The sequence below is a fragment of the Gavialis gangeticus genome, unplaced genomic scaffold (genome assembly GCF_001723915.1).
Source record: "Gavialis gangeticus isolate Ggan-Ray unplaced genomic scaffold, GavGan_comp1, whole genome shotgun sequence".
Classification (NCBI taxonomy): domain Eukaryota; kingdom Metazoa; phylum Chordata; order Crocodylia; family Gavialidae; genus Gavialis; species Gavialis gangeticus.
In genome coordinates, this window is record NW_017728992.1 from 115,503,723 (window position 1) to 115,527,057 (window position 23,335).

The following is a 23,335-nucleotide window of genomic DNA, read 5'->3' on the forward strand; positions in this document are numbered from 1 at the left end:
GGAGACAATAACAACTAGGATTTTGTAGACCACACTCATATATGTGTGACCTTTCCTCTTCACTCAAAACTGGAGAGCTCTCTACTTTTGTCCCATTCCCCAACCTCCTGGCTAGAATAAAGCAGCAGTGTTTTATTTGCACTGACTGAGAATGCATGTGCAGAGGAAGCAATGATCATCTTGTAGCAGCTGCAACATGGGTTATATAAAAGAAAGTGTTGCTGTCAACATAACTTGCCCTGACAACTCTAGCAAGTTATGTTTTGATTATTCATACAGAGGGGGTCTGTGAGGATAAGACAAATATTTTAACAAAGGCTTGAAAAAATATCACCAACAAGTAACTTCCAATCTGTTAATGGTTCTTTAAATATTGGAAAAAATGGAACTACTTAATTCAGAAGCCTTGCTGTCTTCTGTTCATTATTTTGTGTACCCAAAAGAATTCACTAAAGAGCACTCAACACGATGACAGTATGACAAGGGCCAATTTGTGAATAACTTGTCAACAGCTTGAATGAAACTCTAGAAATCCATAACAGGTGCTCGATAGCTATAATCGAGTGACAGATGGATTAGATACATGAAACCACAACAAACTGACTGAATGGGAGAGGGAGAGAGAATGAGGGTGAGAGTGGGGGAGGTTCATTAACTATGGAAGAGAGCAAAAAGACATGAATTATTAAAGAAGCAGCATGAGCCAATTTATGTGTAAGCTTCCTGCTCATCTTCAATATGACTGCAAAGAGGCTCTGCTATGCCAGCGACACATGTGCAGGAAACCACATGCACCGGCCTTGTTCTGCTATCCAAAGAGAGTGCTAGCTTCATAGGAGCCCAGGCAAAAGGCAAGGTGTGGGTCTCTCCTTCTTCCCACCTGCACATTTAATGAACTTACCCTAGTAGGACCTGCCATGGCCTAGGTCCCGCAGGAATTGCCCTGGCTGCTTGTCTGTAAAACTGGCTCTGTTGATACATTAATGATAGAGATAGGCACCAAATCATAGCACAGGCTTTGACTACAAAAATCAAAGCTTTATTTTAGTACATTTTTAGGAGAGGATTGTGCATATGTCCAGCAGTAAACATGAGGGTACTCTTAGTGAAGTCAGTGGGGCAACTCAGAATTAGACATATGCATATGCTTAGAACTTTGCTGATTTCTGGTCATATACTGGGGTGTTTAAAAGTTAGGAGGCAAATTCTCATTTAGTGTTAACTGTGGCAGGATCGTTGAAGTCACTAGGTCTATATAACAGCGTCTAAAATACGAATGCAAGATAAACAAAGCACAAAACATGACTAAACTGGTGAGGTGCTAACTCCACCAAAGCCAAGAGGACTTAGGTTTGGTGCTTTTGTAAATTCCGCCAGGCACCTCATTGTATCTGTAAGCACTTGCTGCTTAAGCACTTCTGTATGTTTGCCTGGTTCTTAGGTCCTTTTAAAAGTTTTTCTCCAGATCTAGTAACATTAACCCACTTTCTTTTTCCCTGCCAGCATTTTCCAGTTTTTTTTTTCTTTTTTAGCTATCCTGTTATTCCATCAAAATAGATTACTTGTCTGCAGATTCCTTTTTAGAGAAGAAAACACAAAGCTAAACAGCTGTTAAATGTGTCATTTTATTTTACCTTTTAAAGTGATCTAACAGTGTTTCTCGAGTAAAATTGGGTATGCTTTACATCTTTCCAAAGAGCTGATTCTATCAAACTTTAAGTCCTGTTTAGGAAATGAATAAAAGAAGTTGGCCAACTAATTATTTTGAGTGCAAGACCAGGACTTGTTATTGTTAAACTCAGTATTTGCATGATTTCTGTTCTTTTCACCACACTCTGTACTTTTTCTCCCATAAAGCAAGGCACAACTTTCAGGTCTATATATCAGAGTTCGTTGTTAAATAATTATCGATTCCTGCTGGATCAGAAATTCATGATCACACAATATAGCATCATTACAAGGAACTTTTAACTCAGACATAGCTTTATTTCCTCATCTATTAGTATTACACAATAAGCCAGTCAGCCTACTCCAGTAAGTCTGTTTGAGATACCATGAAGCAGTCCTACATATATTTTAGTAGAAATAGTGATGCAAATACAAAGAAGTCAAAGTAACTGTATGTACTTCTCATTTTCCTATGATACAAATGACCCAGCTCTTCATTGATACAAGATACGCAGAACAAAAGATGTGTTTGGTCTGTTTGTATCTCTCTTGATGCACTGTATTTTCCTCACAGATGTTGCAGGATGAATCTTTAGAAACTGTTGCTGTGTTTATGACTTAATGCAGAAAACCCAGGAATGTCCACTACAAGACAGAACCCAGAAGACAGTAGGCCCAACGCAAATGATGACAGCAAAGTTTATCTGGCTATGGAGGGACTCACCTGGTTCTTATTCTTATAGTATTAGAGTTCCTACTGAATAGCAATGGGACAGTTTGCCCTCAATGGCATGTAGATAGATACCATGTAATGAAATTACCTTTTAGAAATGAACAAGATTTACACTCATTTTTTAGTTTTCTCTTCTAAGTTTATTTCAGCTAAGTGATTCCATCTCTCTCTATCCCATAAATTTGTTTGCCTAGCCGCTGCCTCTGGAAGTCAAAAAACCTTGTGATATCAAAATCATAGCTCAAAACCAATACCTTGTTTCAAATCTAGGGAGCCTGATCTTTTCATGCCTGGAATGACCATCAGCTCCTAACAATGAAGTAAAAAATTTCATATGCAAAGAATGAGTCAATTTTAGCTAGATGAAATACTTGAAGGACCAACACACGAGATTACAAAAGCAGCTATGTTTTACATTGGCTTTCAGCTGGGATAGATACCTTATTGCTGGCTCTTTCACTGGAGTAACATGCGGACAAGTGACAGACAAATTATGATTTGCATAGAGTTTAATGAAGCTTGAGAGCCTGGCAAACTTAAACTTAGAAAGTTTTCTTGCTCGGTGGGTGAATTTCCTAAAATTTGCACAGATATGATTAACTGTTCTTTTATTTTGGCTGAGAAACTCATTTTATATATATTAATCCTGGATCTGGCAGAGCTGCCCGGTTCCAGATAAAGTAAAAAACATATGCTGATTGCATGCTTTTGTGACTATGCCTCCTTTCTAAAGCACACTGTAATTATCACCATGTAGAGAATTTTTGCCTGTACACTCCACAGCTGCTTGTGGGTGAAACAGCAACTCTACGTGAGTACACAGATGTTCATCTATTTAACTACTTCTTTGCAATACAGGCCTGAGATCATCATTTGGATGTCAGTGATCTTCAGACATCTAATTCAATGCTGACTTCCTCGTGTTTAGGAAAGCAATCACATTTTGGGCTGGCCTATTTTATTAAATAGAAACCATTAAACTGATCTGGTCCACCTGTGACAAACAAGAGAGGCTGATAGTCATGTTAGTTTAAAGCTCTAAAGAGTTCATGTATTTTTAAACATTTATCTTCCCCTAATCTTTACTAGGAATGTCAGTAACAGAAGTGGTCTTCAGAAGAGTAGACATGCGAAGTGGATAGATCAGTTTTATAGGAACAACATAAGTAACTTTATATACCACGTATGAGGATTATGTATGAGTGGTAGGTGAACTGAGGTGCTTGCATCTAATTGTATCTCCTTGAAAATATCTCAAAGTGCTTTCCAGACATCAGCAAGGCCTACTGCCATTGGTAAAGTGTGGAAATACCATCACCTCCATGTCATAGGGAGGAAACTGAGGTACAGAAAAGATAAAAGTTCAATTTCCAGTTGCCCTTCTACCAGTGTTCCTCCTACATAGCTGGTGCAAGCACCTGAAACTGTCTTTTTTAAATGGGTGAACACAAGCATGCACATGCAGACTTGTACCTCACAAACAGTAGGCTATTTGACACGTAAATGCAAGTGTATACTTACTTTTGTATGTTTACCCATATGTTTTTAGATCCTTGCTGGTCTCCATTTCCTCCTCCAGTAGGTCTAATCTCACCTAAAAGACAGATGTTAGAGCCAGGACAAGAAAATAAGGCTCTTGACTCCCAGTACAGCAAGTTAAGCACAAGATTACCATCTTTTTTCTGGCATTAGGAGATGATTTTTAAGGGAATGGTACATTTTGGAAGTTCTTAATTTATACTCTCTGATCTGCAATGTCTTAAATTATAGCAGTCCTGCAGAACTATCAAAATAGGTTCCGAGTCATTAATCCCAGAATAGCCCACAGGAACAACTCAAGGAATTTAGAGAAACAATTGCTTTTCCTTTTTTCCCCCTAAATGACATTGTAATTGCCTGTGATGTTCACTGGAATGCTTTGCCATTTCGGGCCGCTCGGACACAGCTGTCTCCTTTCAGGTCAACAGCTTGTCTTCCAGCGAGTTTTCCTAAAAGTGTCCCCAGGGGTTCTTACCTGCCACGTCTTTGTTGGTATGCATTATTGTTGGGAGGAAATTCACTAATTCAGCTACTCCTGGGTTTCTATTCAGTCACGGGCTCAGGTGTTTATCTCAGGGCTCCACCTCCCGTATAGCCCGTCTTGCGCCAACCAGTGATGATGTTAGTCTTTGGTTGAGGCTAAAGCAAAGTCAACCTGCCATGGCGGGCCTTTGGCCCTTATCTGATCTTAGTCCCAATTTGGACAATGTACCATCCTTTTGTAGGCCTCACATTGGCCTGACTGGTTATGGCATTCACCCTGGGTTATCTTCCCACAGGGTACTCTATCTCCCCCCTCCAGTGGCTACTCACAGCTTCTGTATCTTTTCTTCTTTTTTTCTGTCTATAGGCTCACTGCTGTCCCAGTCTCTCTCAGTGTTGTCTATGGTCTTGAGAAAGGTATGTATTCTGGCTCCTCCAAGCCAAACTTAGCAGGGCATCCCACTTCTTGGTGTTGCCACCACTTGCCCCTGCTGAGGTATTCATTCGTCTCACGCTTCCCTGGGCTCTCCAGACTTACTTTTGGTCCTCCCTGAATATGGGTCATTGGGGTTTTTATCCCCTGCTCCAAGGACCGGCTGACAAACTGGCATTGGCACACAGCCACAAAACATGCCCACGCCAGTTCTGGAGTGTGTGCCTGATCTCCAGCAGCAGATTGCTGTTGCCACTTTCCTCCTCCCTCCTGCAGTGGCCTGGCTTGTCTGCCATTGACGGCATTGCTGCCGCTGTGTCTTTGATCTTTGTTGGCAGTCTGCAGCTGCCGCTTTTCTCTCCATCCTGGTGTCAGAGGTAACTTTTGTTTCATGGTGGCATCTCTGCCACAGACATTGTCTCTTAGCTGAACTGTATTTGGGGCTTGGATTTTACCCCTATATTCAATTTATGTTAGTGCTTTTTAACTTGATACAGATATCAGGTAAAACATTTCTCATACAACTTGTGCCAGAGTTTATTGCTGCTCATTAATTGCACATGTAGACACACCCATAGGGTCCATTTATGGGTCTGCTGCCAAGCATACTATGGAGCCCCCCATGGTCCTGTGGGACATTCCATGCACCCCAGCATTGCAGTGTTCATGAGCCGCCTGCTACCTAGAAAAAACGTTTAAAGCTGTGCCTATGTCAGAATCACTGAATCTTTCCGAATCTTTTCGAATCAACTTGGAGTGTTCCTATTTAATTCAGAGAGATTAAAGTGTCCTCTGATTTGATTAGGATTTGGAGATTTTGCCACTGAACTGGGCCAAATCTCTTCCCAATTGAATGAGGGACTGAAGCTTTGCACAGCCCTAATATACAACTCACACAGGTGATGTCTTCTGTGTAGGACAATTAAAAGGACTAGAAAAGCTGCTTATCCATGCTCCCAAAAGATCCCCTGCAATAGACTATCCTTGTCTAGGATTATCAGGAATCATTAGGCAAAATATATGATTTGTTCTAAAAGATCTGAACAAGATATTGAGAATTTTTTAAAAGTGTTTTAAAGAACATTAAGGCCAAATATTTTAAGGAGAATCAAACTGTATGAATATATTAAAGCAAGGATAAAAAGTTAAATTGCTCCTATACAAAAATACATACATAAATATTACTTCCCATTTTGTAGCCTTGGAGCCATACGTGACGCATGCCTCCTGAGGCTGGGGGGGCATGGTGACCGCTTGTAGGTGGTGGTGGCAGCAGCGGCAGAGATGTCAGCAGTGTCGGTGATGGGGCTGTGGTGGTGGTGAGCGGGGACTGCCCGCAGGTGGCAACATAGGCATTGGCAGTGAGGGCGGGCCGAGTGGGGACTGTCCGCAGATGGCTGTGGCAGTGTTTGCAGCCAGGGGAGGTCCCCCCCACAGCCAGATGCCAAGCCCAAAAATGCCAGTGGCACTTCTCAGGGGTGAGGGGGCACCAGAGTTCTGCCTGCCATCCTCGCCCATTTTTGCAGAACAAAAATCTTTATTTGCAATCTTTTGGGTGCACACACCCTTCCTCAGGCATAGGAGAATGCAAAGAATGTAAACTTTCCCCTAAGTGGAAAAGAAAATTCATATTTCACAGGAGAATGGAAGGTGTTATAAGGTTTTCTGGTTGGAATAATTAATTGTGTGCAAATTAGGCTCAGATAAAAGTTAGAATAGTGTATTTACCTCACTGTTGTCTGGTGTCAAGTAGGATGTTGAATTATATTTCCTTCTGGTTATCATATTTCTTATTTTTCAGGAGGATGATGTGATGGATGCTCTCCTGGGCAGGAAATTCTCTTGTTTTGAGGCACTTTGAGCTCTGTGAACATGGAGATTGAGCTGGAACAATAGGCAGGAGCCAGGGTGTGAGCTTTCATGTTGTTCTAAGGTGGTGAATTTGCTTCCTTCTTGTAAAATTATGAAGTTTTCATTTTAAAAAACAGCTAAAATTCGATACCTTCCATGTTTCAGAGACACAGGTTGTAGCCGTATTGGTCTATAGGCAAAAGAAATCAGAATTCATGGCAGAGGTGATATCTTTTATTAAACCAATTAGATATTCGCAAAAAAAATTCTTTATTTGCAATCTTTTGGGCACATACACCCTTCCTCAGGCATAGGAGAATGCAGAGGTTGTAAAATTTCTTCTAGGTGGAAATGAAAAATCATATTTCACAGGAGACCTGGAGGTGTTATGAGGTCTCTTGGTTGCACTCCACACTTACTGATAGCTTTGAAAGCCAATCAAATTGCATCGCTTGCATGCAGACAAAATCTCAATAACAAAAGCTGAGTAAGGGTTCTAGTGATTGGCACAACGAGAAAATAAAAAAAAGTATTGAAATGCTAGAAGCTATGTAGGCTTGCCTCCAATTAATGCTGTACATTCTGTAAAAGGTTGGCATACTCTAACCACTCTCCCCTTTTGAAAATCATCATCTTCAAGAAGCCATTTTACAGCAATACTTCTTTAACATACATCCTCTCATTTATCCCATGTATATTTCAGTTTCCCATCCGATAATTGGAATGGTGAGTGGTAGCAGCCAGTACCATCTGGCTTGTTAATAAGTACAGGATAAAAACGTCTAATGCTTTGATCTACATAAATATAAGAATTACCCCCCCAAATAAGCAATGTCTTAAAACCCCCAACTTACTAGAACGCAAGAAAATAGCAGGGATGTATATTATTCATGAAAAAGTATTGGGAAGAAGGGGAAAAAAAAGAGAAAAGAGAGGAATAGAAGCAGATTTTCTTCTCTGAAGTTCAGTGAAAAAAAACATATGGGAAAAATAATGCAAAATTAAATTTATAATGCAGTCTTCACACCATAGCACATCAGGCCACTGTACAAATGATGTAATTAAAACTGCTGCCTCCATGTGCCAAAAACTAAGCTGAGTAAGTACTGTACAATTAAAGTTTTGATTTAAAACCAGTGACAGATTTATCATAATGAACCTCAGAATTGAGATAATATGTCTTGGGGGCATCACAGCTAAACTATATAAAGCCACATGTCCTGAAATGTTTGGTAAGAATTGGAAGACTGACATTAGCAGATTTTAGGGCACAGAAAAGCTTACCAGTTCATTTACATATGAATAGCCAAGGCCATGCAAAATCTCACATGTAAACAGGGCAGTTTTGTAATCAATACTTTAATTAAAAGGAAGCCAGTGTAAAGCTGTCTGCATTGGGGAAATAAACTCTGATCCTTTAGTCTGGATGAGAAGCCATGCTGTCGTATTTGGAACCTGCTGGAACTTGTACAGCTCCTTATCAGAAATGCCTGCATACACATCATTACAATGTACTATAATCTGGTGGCATCATGGACTACGACTCCTAAATCAGCATCAGGCTGAAACAATGATGGCTACAGTCATGCAGTGCTCTAAAGACAGCAAAAGAAGATTTAACTGTGTTGTGGGAAGACGGAAGTGTGACAGTAGTTTTTCATTCATTCATAGAAATAATAGTTCGGATTAAAAGAACCAAACAATCTGGAAGGGATATTTGTCTTAATGCTTCCAGGCATAAACAAACTGCCAACTGATGGAGATTTATGAAGTAAGTTTCCTGGTATACAGTTTTATGTTATATATGCCTGTTGCATGGTTTTTGCACCTTCCTTCAAGAGGAAGTAGCCATTCTTGGAGCTGGGATATAAAACTTGATACAACACTGGAGTGATGCAGTGGGGCAGCTTCCTTTTCCCCACAGTTAGAATCATCACCGAGGATGGGATGAAACTGTCATAGAGTTCCAGTCCCATTTCTCTGTAAGGGACCTTCAGAGGTCATCTAGTCCAACCTCCTGCCTGAGGTAGGATCATCCCTATCCAAACTTTCCCATACAAACCATAATCTGAATATTACATAAAACTACCATCAAACCTGATGCACCATGGACCTAACACCCTAACCTGCCATAGGTAAAACAGGGGAACTATGGTAGCCAATGTCCTGCTTCTATAAAATGTTGTCATGAGGTCCTGAGTAGAGGGCCACACTCCACTGTAAAGGAAGTCCCCAACAGAGGACTTATGGACAATGGGTTTAAACACTCCCATGGTGGGACAGACAACTGACAACATTTCTGTTATGCCCAGAAGTGCAGCAAGCTCTTTCAGTGCCAGGGGGAGAAGGGGCATAGGGGGAGGGGATGCAGGAATATACCAGGGGAGATGAGTAGGGGGTGCGCACAGGTGCACATGCACTCCCTGAGCGTGGCAGTGCACCCCCGGCAAAGTGTCAGCAATGCCTGTGGGCAGTTGCCACTCACCACCCTGCTGCTAACACTGCTGGTAGCATCTGTGGGTGGTCCACAATCACTGCTGGCTGCCACTGCCACTGCCGGTGGTGCCTGTGGGTGGTTGCTGACCCCTGGCTGGCACTCACCACCCCCCCCCCACCTGCCGCTGACACAGCCAGCAGCATCTGCGGGAGCTCTGTGCTTACCGCCGCTGGGCTCACGCTGCTGCTGCCACCAATTTGGTGGCTGAATCTCTAAATCCAAACTGAATCAGAGGACCCTTTAATCTGTCCAAATCGAATCAGAACCCTCCAAATCGATTTGTAGAGATTCAGAAAGATTCAGCAATTCAAACATAGAGACAGCTTTAAATGTTTTTTCTTCATATTTCTAGGTAGCAGGGGCTCATGAATGCTGCAATGCTGGGGCGGATGGAGGGTCCCACAGGAATGTGGGGGCTCCCCAGCACACTCAGCAGTAGACCCAGAAGTGGACCAGAAACACTTCCAGTTCGCTTCCGGGTCCTCTGGGGATCACATGGGGGCCTCCCCCATGCCCCCCAGCTCAATGACTAGTGCCTCTTGGATCTCCCTGCAGCTGATCACTGAGCCAGGAAGGCACAGGGGGCAGGGGGGGGGGGCAGCATGCTCCCTAGTAGACCCGGAAGTGGACTGGAAGTACTTCTGGTCCACTTCCAGGTTTGCTGCCGAGCATGTGGACGCCCCCCCCAGACTCATGTGGGACACTCCATGCACCCCAGCATTGCGGTGATCATGCAAAGTATGTAGAAAAAACTTTTAAAGCTGTGTCTATGTCAGAATCGATGATTCTCTGAATCAGCATCAAATCGTCAGATTTGGATTTGGCTGAATCGAATCAGGGATGGTGATCCAAATCAATGAATCAAATCACTGTCCCTAATTCAGACTGAATCCGAATCCGAATCTACTAGGGCCTGCTTTGCACACCCCTACTAACTTCTACATAACAGCATTTTACGAAGGAGCTCATTTTCATTATTCCAGTTTTAGAGATGTGGAAACTGAGGCATAAAAAGATGAAAAGGATTTGGTAACTGGCCATGTAAGTGATCTTGAACAAAGTGACTGTGTTTACATGAGACACCGAGTGTGCAGTTGTTACTGTACAGTCATTTAGTACTTGCATACCCAAGTACTAAATGATTGTACAGTAACTGGAGTAACTACACAGTAGCATCCATGAATGGCTTTTTGGTGATGCTGACTGCAGAGTAGCGCATTACTACTGTGCAGTAGCTCAGTACTACTGTACAGTAGCATCACATCATGGTCCATGCTACACGATGCTACTGTGCAGTTGTAAGGAGTTACTGCAGAGTCAGCGTCTCTTGTAGATGTGGCTACTGTGAATAGAACCATGTTTCCTGAACTGAAGTCCACTGGTGTATCCAATAGGCACCACTGCCTACCTATCAGAGACTGTGAACAGGACTGTTCACAACACTGAACTCTTTCCTTAGTAGTCTGATATTTAGTGCTGATATAGGTGAACCCCTAGCGTGTAAACTCTTTGAGGCATGCACTGTGTTTTCCTCTAAGGAATTTGTGGCATACTCAAGGTAGGAAAGAGAAAGCCAGAATGTAACCCATTATCTTACCACAACACTTGCCTCCTCTTCGGAAGTTTTTCAGCCAAGCTGCTCCTCCTCTCTCTACTTCTAGGCTGTCATAGAAAAAGGATCTAAATCTGCTCATGATCCTATTAAATAATACATTTGAAGCTCTTTTGAGATCAGGCTTTCTGTTGTCTTAAGTCCAAATTTTGCACTGTAAGAAGCTCCTTGCTTCAGGTACAAGCAGGAGAGCACTGGATACTGCAGTATGTGAGACTACAGTAAAAGGAGACCAGGGCTCTATCATTAGTAACAAATGTAGAATTGCTCTTGTAGCAGAGAGAACTTCTCCTTTAACTGAACTGATCAAATCATCAATTAATAAAACATCTGGGGGCTAATTCTTGGCATTGCTGTTCCTTTTTGTTCATTACCAGGAAAAAGGTAGCTGAAGTTTGGTGAGGACATGGCTTTACATTTGGAACACTAAATTAGATTTTTTTCCTCCACAGCATCTAGCTTAACAAGGCCCAGTCTTTACTGGGTCTCTCAATGAAATTTTGATATACATAAAAATAATAAAAATCACTGCACTGCACTCCCCCATGGTTCCAGGGTAGTGGAAGGATATTACAAAGCTAAACAAGAAACAAACCAACCAACCAAAAACCCAGTAACCTTAAGCATGCTGACAGGGGAATGAGTCATCCTATTCATTCAAAAAGTTGAGCTCTTATGGATGGCATGGTTCACCCCAAAGTTTTTCTCTTGGTATGGAAGCAGTACTAGCTTGGCCATTTTCAGTTTTTCATGTTTTGTATAGACGCTTGCACATGCTAAGAACACAGATGACAAAAGTATGAATAGCAACAATTGTAACAACAACAACAACTACAATAGGTAAATTTTCCAAAAAGTCAATAGTGATTTTGGGTGTCTTTTGAAAGACATTTCAAAAGACACTGATTACAGAAGCACATGAGCCCCTCTCCCCTAAAATCAGATGTATTACAGTTCACTGGCTGATTTTGAAAATTTGGTTTACTAGTATTTATAAGGCAATCTAATAGCACAGAAATAGTTATAATAGGTGAAACACTGGACAGCGTCTCCATTACCATTAATTAACACTGAATGCATTTGAACAAGAAATTTGTACCACTAAGTCAGACAAGATTTCAGGATAATCCTTAATGAAATCATGTGTAAGCTTGGCTGACTGAGTCACCAGTGCAAAAGACAGATAAAAGCCCGCAGACCAAACCTAGATATTGAAAGGTAATGAAACTAGGTCACTGGCCTACATAAAATAAAGATACATGCAACTGCATCACCCAAGCCCTATTCCATGTAAGATGAACAAAGACAACTGTCTGGTTCAAATGTCCCTGACAAAGTATGAGTAATGCTGCTACATGAATTATTGGGCAAACTTCAGCATAGCAGAAGTCCTGAAGCAATTAGAACGTACACCACTGAATAATATTTTAAAGAATAAAGACTTCTACTGCTTCAAGCTTACCAGTTCATATCATTAGAGGCAAAATGACTGACTGGAAGAAGCACATCTAGAAAAAGTGTGCATAATATATTAAGGAGATGAAGGTCAAGAGTATTACTGGAAATATTCATGTTTTAATTAGACAGATGGGCTAACATAGCATAGAAGAAAAGGTGATTTATTCATGGTTAATTGCCAAATATAAGTATAATTGCAGTAGCAAATAGAATCAGATTGCTACACAATAGACTTGATAACCTTAGTCACAGCCATTTAAGAGGCCAATTTGCTTTCATGCATTAATGAAACAAAAGACTTAAGCTGCTCTTGTTCCCTTTTCTTCTCTCTCATTTGGAACTGAGATTCAGGAAAGCACTTAAGCTCAGGAACAAGCAAGACTATACTGTATTTTGGAGCATATGAGATTCAAAATAAAGAAAACCAGTTACCACTAACTTTGAGCCACAGCTCCAATTTTAGCAACACCAAGTTTAAACCCCATGGATAATAATTGAGATAATGGGACTTAAGTATTTTGTTATGTCAGGATCTGTGAAAGAGTAAGTTGCTTATATATATCTATATATTGATATTCTGTTTCATTTTGCCTCAGAATGATTTAGTATGTGTTTTAACAGTAGCAGAAGGTTATTTTGGACACCAGCCTTTTTGTGTTAGATTAAAAATGACTTAGTTTAAACTGGTCCTAGGAACAAGTTTTCACTTATTAAACATTTTAATCATATCATACAGGATTAAATAAGATTTAATTTTTTTTATCAAAAGAAAATGAAAAAAGTCATGTTGGAATCATAGAGAAGTAGGGCTGGAAGGGGCCACGAGAAGTCATCTAGTTCAACCCCCTACCTGAGTCAGGATTATTCCTATCCAAGCCATCCTATACAAATCCATTGTGTAACCTCTTACAAGAATTACAGTCAACCCTGATACAACGTATTTATTAGCTTCAGCTGACCACAACCCCGTGGGAGCAGTTGTGTGTTTTCTCACATGGGGACAGTATTAGAAATGTCCTAGGATACTTCATATAAGTTTTATATAAACCTTTATGTACAGCATATAAAAGACTACTGGCATAGATTGTCTACAGTGGGTCAAAAGGGAAGCTGCAGGTTCTCTTCGGCTCTGAAAGTCAAGTCTCTTTAACTCTGTAATCTAAATGTAGATTTTAGTGACTAACTGGTCCCCCACTACTTGTTTTGCATTAAGACTTGTCACTAATGGAACAGTCATCTACCTCCTGTTTCTGCGCTTCCTGCTTGGCCTGTGTCATGCAGGAAGCTGGAACGGATCATCATAACAATCCCTTCTGACCATAGGATTTATGAATTCAAAAAAATAAGAATCCTTTTGAAAGTGGCCTTGACAAATAGCTTTATTAATTAAGCACCAGATTGTGCTTGGCTAAAACCAGAGAGGACAGAGAAGTCTGAAGTCTCATTTAGCAAGAGTTTTCTCTGCTAAGTTTGCCCTCATCACAAAACTAACTAGGGCTTTATCTCCTGAACGTGAAGGATGCAACCAGAACTGGAAATTGGGAGACTTGGGGACACAATCAAAGGAGAAGCTTAAGATTTCAAACTGTGAAGTTAGAGGATTCCTAGGCTGTAAATAAACCATGTTAGTACATATTAAAAGAGGAATGTCTTCTCTAAACTGAACATGCAAAATATGCTAGTATGAGTTAATTAGCACACTCTAAGAACAGACCTTTAATTCTTGTTTACACAAGCCCTGGGAGAACTAATGGGAATATAAGATGGGGTCATTTATATCTTCTTTCAGACCCGGCTGTATAAGTTTCTATAGCTTAATGCTCAGGTTTCAAGTTTCACTTACAAAAATCCCCCTTTCGTTTGCTTAGGCCATTCAGAAGGGTAATTTAGATCTATAGTAAAACTCCTTCACCTCTCCAGGGTGAATGAAATAGATCAAGGCCTCAGACTTGTTTCGATTCATATCAGTTGCATGTGTATCTTAGGCTGCTACACATTACATTTACATTTGAATTCTGTCCACTGTCCTGAATGAATGGAAACCTAGGCTAGAGTCATTTTTACACCAAAGGTGTGGGGAAATGGTGATGTAGGATGAAAGCAAATAACAGGAGGAGACAGACTTGAACCAAATCTCTCAATCTGAACACTACTGGATTTGGAGAAGGGATGGATCATTTTTTTTCAGAAGGCCCCTCCATCCAGTATCCAAACCCTAGCTCCCAGTGCCAGCAGACCTTCACATACCCAACACTCGTAACTGGAATCAAAAGTTGCAATGTATACTGTACTCATAATTCTGGACATGATTTCTTTTAAATTCATTTTAACTGTAGGATGATGCCCATCTATATAAATAACATTCAGGCACCTTATCTAGTTTTAACCCTCCTAGTTGGACATTTCTTTTAGTGAAAAGCCAGCCTGATAATGTTGGAGGTGACAAGAATTGACCATCATTACATCTATTAACATACCGTCTACGAACAAAACTGAACTAAATTGCCCTTCGTTGTCAAATTCAGCTGATAGTGGAAAACAAGATCAATTTGACACTGGAAATATTTTCTGTCTAAAACCAGCAGATTCTTTATTTGTGCAGTGTCTAAACACTGCAAATCTCAGCAGAAAATTGCACTGAAACAGTGGGCGGTTCCATTCTGTTGGAAACTTTACAATGGCTTTTATGTTTAAATATCATTTAGCAGCTGTTAAAGGTCAGCACAAATCCTCTTCTTTGCTAGTATAGATAGTGTCTAAACCTACCAAGAAAAGAACGCATTAAATTATGTAGTAATTATTTTTCTTGATTTTTTCCCCTTAGAAATGAACAGGAACTCTTAAGTGTATGCAATTTTTTTCTGATTTCAAACTGACAAAGTAACACACTAATTAAATTATTTGTACTAGAAATTTACTTACAGGGATGACACATTTTGTACACAAAGCAAGCAAAACATCTGACACATTGTACAGTGCCAGGTGCAGTTAAGAATGCGTAATGCAGATTTGTCATCAGAAGGCTCAAAAAAAAAAGAAAAGAAAAAAAAAGGAGCCCACCAAAGAAACTTGCAGCCACGTTTCATTATCAATTTTATTTCCTACCATACACCAAATGTACAGCACAGAACACAATTTTGTTGTTTTGATGTAAGAAATATTAATTGTATGAAGAAACAGTATACAAACTACTTCAAATTAAAAAATGCATACATCATTGCCTTTTACAAAAGGTCTAATTTACAGTATATCTCATTGATGCAATTTAACACAAAAAAAAGAAAAAAGAAAAAAATCAGTGCACATTACAAAACACATCAAGTACAAAGGAGGCAAATAAATACAAACATACTCCACAAAACATCCTGAGCAAACAATCCAAACACAGATAAATTAACCTGAAGCCATAGTAAATCATAGTAATAAATAGATAGAAAGAGAATTTTTTTTACTTAAATTAAATAAAATATATAACAAATTTGTTAAAATATTTAGTAAATTAAATTTCAGTCTTTGTAATGAGTGAATTCATTTTGTATGCATTTAACAAGTATAGCAAATGTTTGCCTTTTTTTTAGCAAGTACAATAACTTTAATAGCAAATTTTTGTTTGGTGTCCTCCTATTTATATTAGACAGCACGTATGGTAGCTTTTGAAAAATCAATTAAAAAATAAACACAGCTCCTAAGAACATACATCTTCTCCTGTCTAAACTAGGATTAGAGGGTCAAGCCAACCCTCCAATAAAAAGCAAGCCCCACCTAATGTAGAACAGTGACCACAGTGCATGAGAGTTGAATCACCTTTGAATAGTACTTTTTGTGCAGAAACAGTAATAATATAATTGTATATGTCAAGCTTGTGAATGCCATCATATTCAATCTAAATATAAATGAGGCTAATAAAAATAAACACTTTCATTGTAGCACAGAAAAATTAAACACACGCTAGATCCATGTATACATTTACACTGAGGCACATATGCACATGAGCTGTGTGTGCATACCAAAAAGGCAGTTTAGCTGGTTGTTTATACCTTTTGTTAAAAAAAATAAATATAAAAAAAATTTGAAACAATGCTTAATTACTTACAATCCCTGAAATAGACATTGCCTCTGTTATAGCAACTACTAAACTCTGATTGATTCAGAAATTCAAAACCCAGGCTAACTGAATTACAGAGGCACATACAGGTACCTTTGTACATGCGTGTGTCTGTGTGTGTCATTATGTACTGTAGCACTTGGTATCCTACTGAAAGACTGGTAACAAATTCAATATCAAAGTAGTCTTAGTGTTTAAAGAGGGGAAAACCAATCAGTGTGTTGCTAGAATGGTTGCTTTTCTCTTAGCACCCATAGTTACACTGGAGTATTACTTTCTTCCAGGTTGTGGCCTTCTCAGCTTTCCTCAATTCAACTATATGCCATTTCAAGGGAGATTTGTTGGATAACTTAGTATGTACAAAATCTTCAGCTTGGGATGTACTTGAATTTTTCAGATACAAATTCACACTGATGTAGGTCCCTTGTCTAATGTAACAACATACCGTACTAAAAAAATACCAGTCATACCGAATCAGCTTTCTTGTTTAGGGATACGTTCTTTGTCTCTTGGAACTAACTTGAAAAGAACCTGCATTGTTAAAAGAATTTGGAAATTCTTTTGAAACACTTGAAATAATTATCTGAGTAGGCTAAAACACACAGCCAAGTCAAATGCTTTGCTGATTGCTATATTTCATTATTGCTAACAAATCCTTTGACACACTTGTTTTCCAGCATACTGTGCTTTAAGAGCCCAGGTTCCCCACTAGTGGGCACCATTTATCTTTTCATTCCTTGCTGCTTCACTTCTCATGTTACTGCAAACCCCTTTCTGATACAAAGCCATTATAAAAAAGCAGGATGTGATGAAAATAAAACTAGAACCACAGTTCAGTCATTTGTTACTTTCATAGTTTTTTTTCTTCCTGTACAAACCCAGCAAGATATTTAATTTACAGAATAACTTTCAATCTATTTAAAATCCCATTGGAAAATAAATTAATAAACACATTTGTAAAAATATGGCAGGCCGCAAAAATGCTGTTAAAAGATAAAAAAAACACAACTCTTTGATTAGAAATAAATAAAAAATATAAAAAATAGTTGCACACACTTTTTACATTCACTTTACAAAAACTGAGTGCAAAAGAAGAAAAACAAAAGAATTGTACTGAAATAAATACAATATACTAACAGAGTGCATTGCTGTTAATACAAATAGTCTGTTGTGTTTTCCTTCCTTTTTTATGTCAGCTGGGAAAAAAATAGTGCAATGTTGCAATTGTAAATGCAGCACGGCAACCTACACCCCTTAGCAGTACATGAACTCCTAACAGATCCATCTGGAGTTTACTGCTGTTAAGTAATTTCTGTTGCCCGGCAGCTTTCACATCCTACACATGGATGCCCTTCACTGCCTGTTTGATACTTTCCAGCAGAGCTTTGCATTCCGGGGAATAGTCCCGTTCCAGATTGCTGTACATGTCTGTGAGTGTATTTACATATGCTTCGAAGTTCTGCTCACTGATTGGCCCCTAAATGAAGACAAAACATATTATACTAATTGCAGGAGCCAAAATTAAGGCCAAAAAAAAAAAAGAACCACTATGTAAAAGGAGGTTGCTAAGTGGTAATATGGCAACCCTGTCTGCAAGCAAGAGGCGAAATCTGAGGTGATAGGCACAGCAGACATTCAGCCTACCGATGAGATTGTTGGAGGTGAAGGCATTTTAATGTGTTGAGAACCACATACTCTCCCACAAAGGAGGGGTAGAAGATGTTTGCCTTTAGTATGCCCTGTTTTTTAATTCTGGTCAAATTCTGCTTGCAAACATCAAGGAGGTGTTCTCACTGAGGTCATCAGTAAGTGAGCAGGATTTGCATCTTCAACAATGCTGTTGTTGGCTCAAGAATAAAGCACAGCACTTGTACATTGGATAAAAGAGTCTAGGTCTTTTAGGAGCAAATGGAAAATAAGAATCCTATGCAAATTTCTATACAATTGGTAAGGCTAATTTCTAGATGGGTGGACATAAGGCTGTGAAGACACAGAGGGTAAGTCAACGCTACACAAAGCAGTGTCTGAGCTAGTAATCTAGTACACGTATCCAAAGTAGCATAGCCACATCAGCATGGATTTGTGAGTGGGTTAATTTATCCTGTTTCTTAGCAAATTAAATTAGCCTGGGTGGAACACCATCTATTTAGAGGTAGTTCTGGTATCATTACATGTCCTGCTTTATACCATGCAAACAGACCCAGGAATAGGAAGTAAAAGAATGCACATACATATGTAGGGACCTACTTAATTCATGGCCAGACAAAGGGATTTTCACGGCTTGGTTGCAGCACAAAGAGCTAATTTCGTAGGCATTTCCTGGTGGCCGTACCCCTCACTGCTGATTGGCCGAGAGGCCCCTGAGAGGGGGGAGGGATGAGTGGGTGGCCACCATCTTGGCTGCTGGCTGTCCTTTGTGCCGCCATGCCAGCCAGCACCTTCTTGTCCTGGACAGGCTACATAGCAGCGAGGACCACTCATTCCTACTGGGGAGCCAGGATTTTATTTTTATTAAGTTTTTTTAAGTTGATTTCATGGACAATTGAGAATTTTGTGGTTTCCGCGAAATCACAAATCAAGTAGGTCCCTGTTACAGAGCTCTTAAGAAACCTAATTCAGCAAGGTAATACAAATCTGTCCCTAACTTCAAACAAGTTCATACTTCCACTGACATGCTTTATGTTGGGTAGCGGCTTTAGCACCTTCTCGATTTAAGGTGCCAGAGTTCAAATTTTTGTTAACTTCAGAGAAGAGATTTTTTCCATTCTTAGACAAGGTAAAGAGCAGAAACTGATCTCCTAGCCTGTTTGTAACTGCATGATTGCACTTTGAAGTGTAGGACCTGCTGAGCAGGGATTCCTGGTTTTGTCCATTTAAAAATAACAAATTCCCTGATAAACCCCCCAAATCCATGTTTTTACAAGATTAAAATGAAAGGCCGTGTGTGTGTGTGTGTGTGTGTGTGTATGTATCAGTTGAACACAATGTTTTATTGATATATTTACAATTTTAAAGAAATTTGGAAGTCTACCAGTGCCTCAATCTCTGTAACAAAATAAATTCTAGATACCTATACATTTTTGGCATTTCATTTTGGGCTTTTTATCTTGGAAATTCAGAGTTCCCCCTGCCCCCTTTGCTTAGCAGCACGTAGATCCAGCTGTGGTTGTCCTCCCCCACCCACTGCTTTGTGGTGCTGAGCAGCCCTGATATGCTGGTGGGCTGCCCGTGCCATTGCCCCTTATTCCCAACCCACAGCCCCCTGGCCCTGCTGGTGCCCCTCACTCCTAACCCCCAGCCCTAACAGTGCCCCTCACTCCTAACTCAGCCCCCTCATCACCCCCTGGATAAGCTGCCCACAGCTCCATCCCATTCCCTGCCTGGTCCCCATGGCTGTACATTTCTGCCCCAGGCCCCAAGCCCTATGCACTGCCCCAGATGGGCAGCAGCCCCAGCCTGAGCCCTGCTCACCTCCCTTCCCCACCCCAGATTTACCTTCAGGGAGCTGCAGGAGCTGCTCATCATCAGGCTGCCTGGCTGCCATGTGCATGTGTGTGGGCACACATGCAGGTGGCACCCTGGCCTGACTGCTCTTCTCCCACTGCCCCCAGCCCTTTGCAACCTAAAACTCTGCGGGCCTGCAAGGGGATACCTGCTGTTTCACATGCTTTTTTTTCCCTTTAAAAGGAGAAAATCCTAGTTTTTCTCCTAAAAAAGAGAAAATTCAAGTTTTTCTCCTAAAAATGAGAACATCTGCATTTTACAATGCTTTGCTGTGGCGAATGGAAAACCTGGATCCCTGTTGAGTGTTAATAAATTCCTTGTCAGAGATCTGAATGAATAAGATGCCAATATGCAGTTTAAAGAGAATTGAGCAGACTCATCACCTTACAGGAATACCCACAGGATCAAGCTAAAGATCCCATTTATTCTAGAAAATGTTGGGCCTCTTTTCTGGCACTGGTGTAGTAGTATTGGTGCTAAAAGCTCACGTAGACAGAACTCAGAGCATATTCAACTTTAGGCTTTGGAAATCTGTTCAAAGCGAGTTATCATGATGTGTTCACTATGTTAAGTGGTCCCATTATCATGATAAAAGAACACCCCTGAGTCCTGTCTTTAGTAGAACCTAAGCCATTATTTACACCATTGCAAGAAAGGATGCAAGATTTTCTTGTGTAGAGGCACTCCTGCAGCACCAGACAAACTCACAGAATCACAGAAAATTAGGGTTGGAAGGGACCTCAGGAAGTCATCTAGTTCAACCCCCTTTTCAAAGCAGGACCACCCCCAACTAGATCATCCCAGCCAAAGTATTGTCTAGCCAGGACTTAAAAACCTCCAAGGATGGAGAGTCCACCACTTCTCTGGGTAACCTGTTCCAGTGTTTTACTACCCTCCAAGTGAGAAAATTCTTCCTAATATCTAACCTAAGCTTCCCTTGCCGAAACTTGAGACCATTGCTCCTTGTTCTGTCACGACTGAGCAGTTTAGCTCCATCCTCTTTCGAACCAACCTTTAGGTAGTTAAAGGCTGCTATTAAATTTCCTTTCAGCATATCTACTCTCCTCCGCCCCCAGATTGGCATCATCTTCAAACTTGCTGAGGGTCTGTGTCATCTTCCAGGTTGCTGATGAAGACAGTGAACAAAACTTGCCCCAGGGCTGACCCCTTCAGGCACTCCACTTGATACCAGTTGCCAATTGGACACTAAGCTATTGATTATTACCCTCTGAGCCTCCTTACAGTCCATTCATCCAACCTGTACTTTCTTAGCTTGCCTGAGAGGATGTTGTGGGAGACCGTATTAAAAGCCTTGATAAAATCCACTGGTCTCCCTGCATCCACAGGACCAGTCATCTCCTCATAGAAGGCAATTAGGTTAGTCAGGCATGACTTGCCCTTGGTGAATCCATGCTGACTGTTCCTAATCTCCTTCTCTTCCAAGTGCTTAGAAATGGATTCCTTGAGGATCTGCTCCATGATTTTTCCAGGGACTGAGGTGAGGCTGATTGGTCTGTAGTTCCCTGGATCCTCTTTTTTCCCTTTCTTAAATACGGGCACTATGTTTGCCCCTTTTGCAATCATCCAGGACCTCTCCTGATAGCCATCAGTTTTCAAAGATGATGGCTAGTGGCTCAGCCAACTCCCTTAGCACCTTTGGGTGCATCCCATCTGGCCCCGTGGACTTGTATATATCCAGCTTTTCTAAACAGCCCCGCTGTTGACTGCTCACTGCCTCCCCAGACTGTGCTGCCTGGTGCAGCAGTCTGGGAGCTGACCTTGCCTGTGAAGACTGAGGCAAAAAAGACACTGAGTACTTCAGCCTTTTCTGCATCCTCTGTCACTAGGTTGCCTCTCCCATTCAGTAAGGGACCCACACTTCCCCTGATCCTCTTCTTGCTACTGACATACTTGTAGCAACCCTTCTTGTTACCCTTCACATCTGTTGTTAGCTGCAACTCCAACTGTACTTTGGCCTTTCTGACTTCATCCCTGCCTGCCCAAGCAGTGCTCTTATACTCCTCCCTAGTTATTCATCCAAGTTTCCACTTCTTATAAGCTTCCTTTTTGTGACTGAGTTTACTGAAGAGTTTCTGCTAAGCCAAGCTGGTCTTCTGCCATATTTGTTAATCTTCCTGCACATCAGTATTGTTTGTTCCTGCACTCTCAGTAAGTCTTCTTTAAAGTACAGCCAGCAATTCTGGACTCCTCTCCCCCTCAGTCTGGCATCCCAGGGGATCCTGCCTATGAGTTCCCTGAGTCAAAGTCTGCTTTTCTGACATCCAGGGTCCTTACTCTGTTGCTCTCTATTCTGCCTTTCCTCAAGATCCTGCACTCATTCATCCTGTGGTCACTGCTGCCAAAGTTGCTATCCACTACTATATTCCCCAGCAAGTCTTCCCTGTTTGTGAGCACCAGGTCAAGAAGAGCATGGCCATTAGTTGGCTGCTCCAGCACTTACACCAGGAAGTTGATCCCAACACTCTCCAAAAACTTCCTGGATTGCCTGCACACTGCTTTATGGCCCTCCCTGCAGATATCAGGGTGATTGAAGTCTCCCATGAGAACCTGGTACCTAGTGCTGAAAGGAGCGGATAGGAAAACCTGGTTAAGTAATTTTTCTCTTTCCTCAATTCTTGGACAGGGGTCAACCAGTCCTGAAATAGCTTAAGGCAATATCAGGGCTGTTAAAAGCTATATAAACCATAACACCCGGTAGGGTCTACTTCACAAAGCAGGAATTCATAAGCAATATACGCTACAATGTGACTCTAGACTGTCCTGAAACACTATGCCTTGAGTTGGAAGCATATGCATTCTGCCTTGTATCAGGAAAAAACCTGGCTGACTAAACAGGGATGTTTGTTCATTGACCATTGGAATAAGACAGTCAGACTGACTGTACACAGCATGTGGAACAGTCAGCTGAGTTGGATCCTTCTTCATAAGCCAGACTTGCAAGATTTTACATCCCCAGTTATGAACATCAGAAGCATGCAGTATTGCTTGATTTTAGCTATCCCTTATTGTTCACACAGGGATACAGGGAAGAGGAAGGAATATAAAGTATGGCCACTGCATTAATATGATCCCTTCAATTGCCTACAGCTTTGGCATGGTTCAGGTATTAATGAAAATGCACAAGTTGTATTGAGGGAAAGTAGGTCAGTTTTTGATGCTTTTATGTTGCCCCATGTTACAGTGCCTTGAAGTGAAAGGGCCTCCAGGGGAGAACACTTTGCCACATCTATATTTAGCTTTACCCTTAAGGATAGAGGACTATGCCTTCTCCTTGGGAGTAGTAAAAATCCAAACACTGCCTTTGAATGGAATTCCACAGGACAAATTAAGCTCTGGAGTAAGAGAATGCATCTTCTTTGTGACCTCCTCCCACTAGGATGAATCCTGCCATTTCCACCATTCAGATTCAGTGCTAATAATATTCCAAATCC

At 40.8% G+C, this 23,335-nt stretch overlaps 1 protein-coding gene across 3 annotated transcripts in view; it reads right to left on the bottom strand.

Moving 5' to 3' along the window:
- Positions 1–15,350: 15,350 nt before the first annotated feature.
- ST18 (ST18, C2H2C-type zinc finger) overlaps positions 15,351–23,335 on the bottom strand; it is a 157,277-nt gene continuing 149,292 nt past the window's right edge. For all 3 annotated transcript variants that reach the window (XM_019527184.1, XM_019527192.1, XM_019527176.1), the window contains one exon: positions 15,351–17,856. In XM_019527184.1, coding sequence (XP_019382729.1) covers positions 17,716–17,856 — 141 coding nt within the window. In that variant the 3' untranslated portion in view covers positions 15,351–17,715. The remainder of the gene's footprint in view (positions 17,857–23,335) is intronic.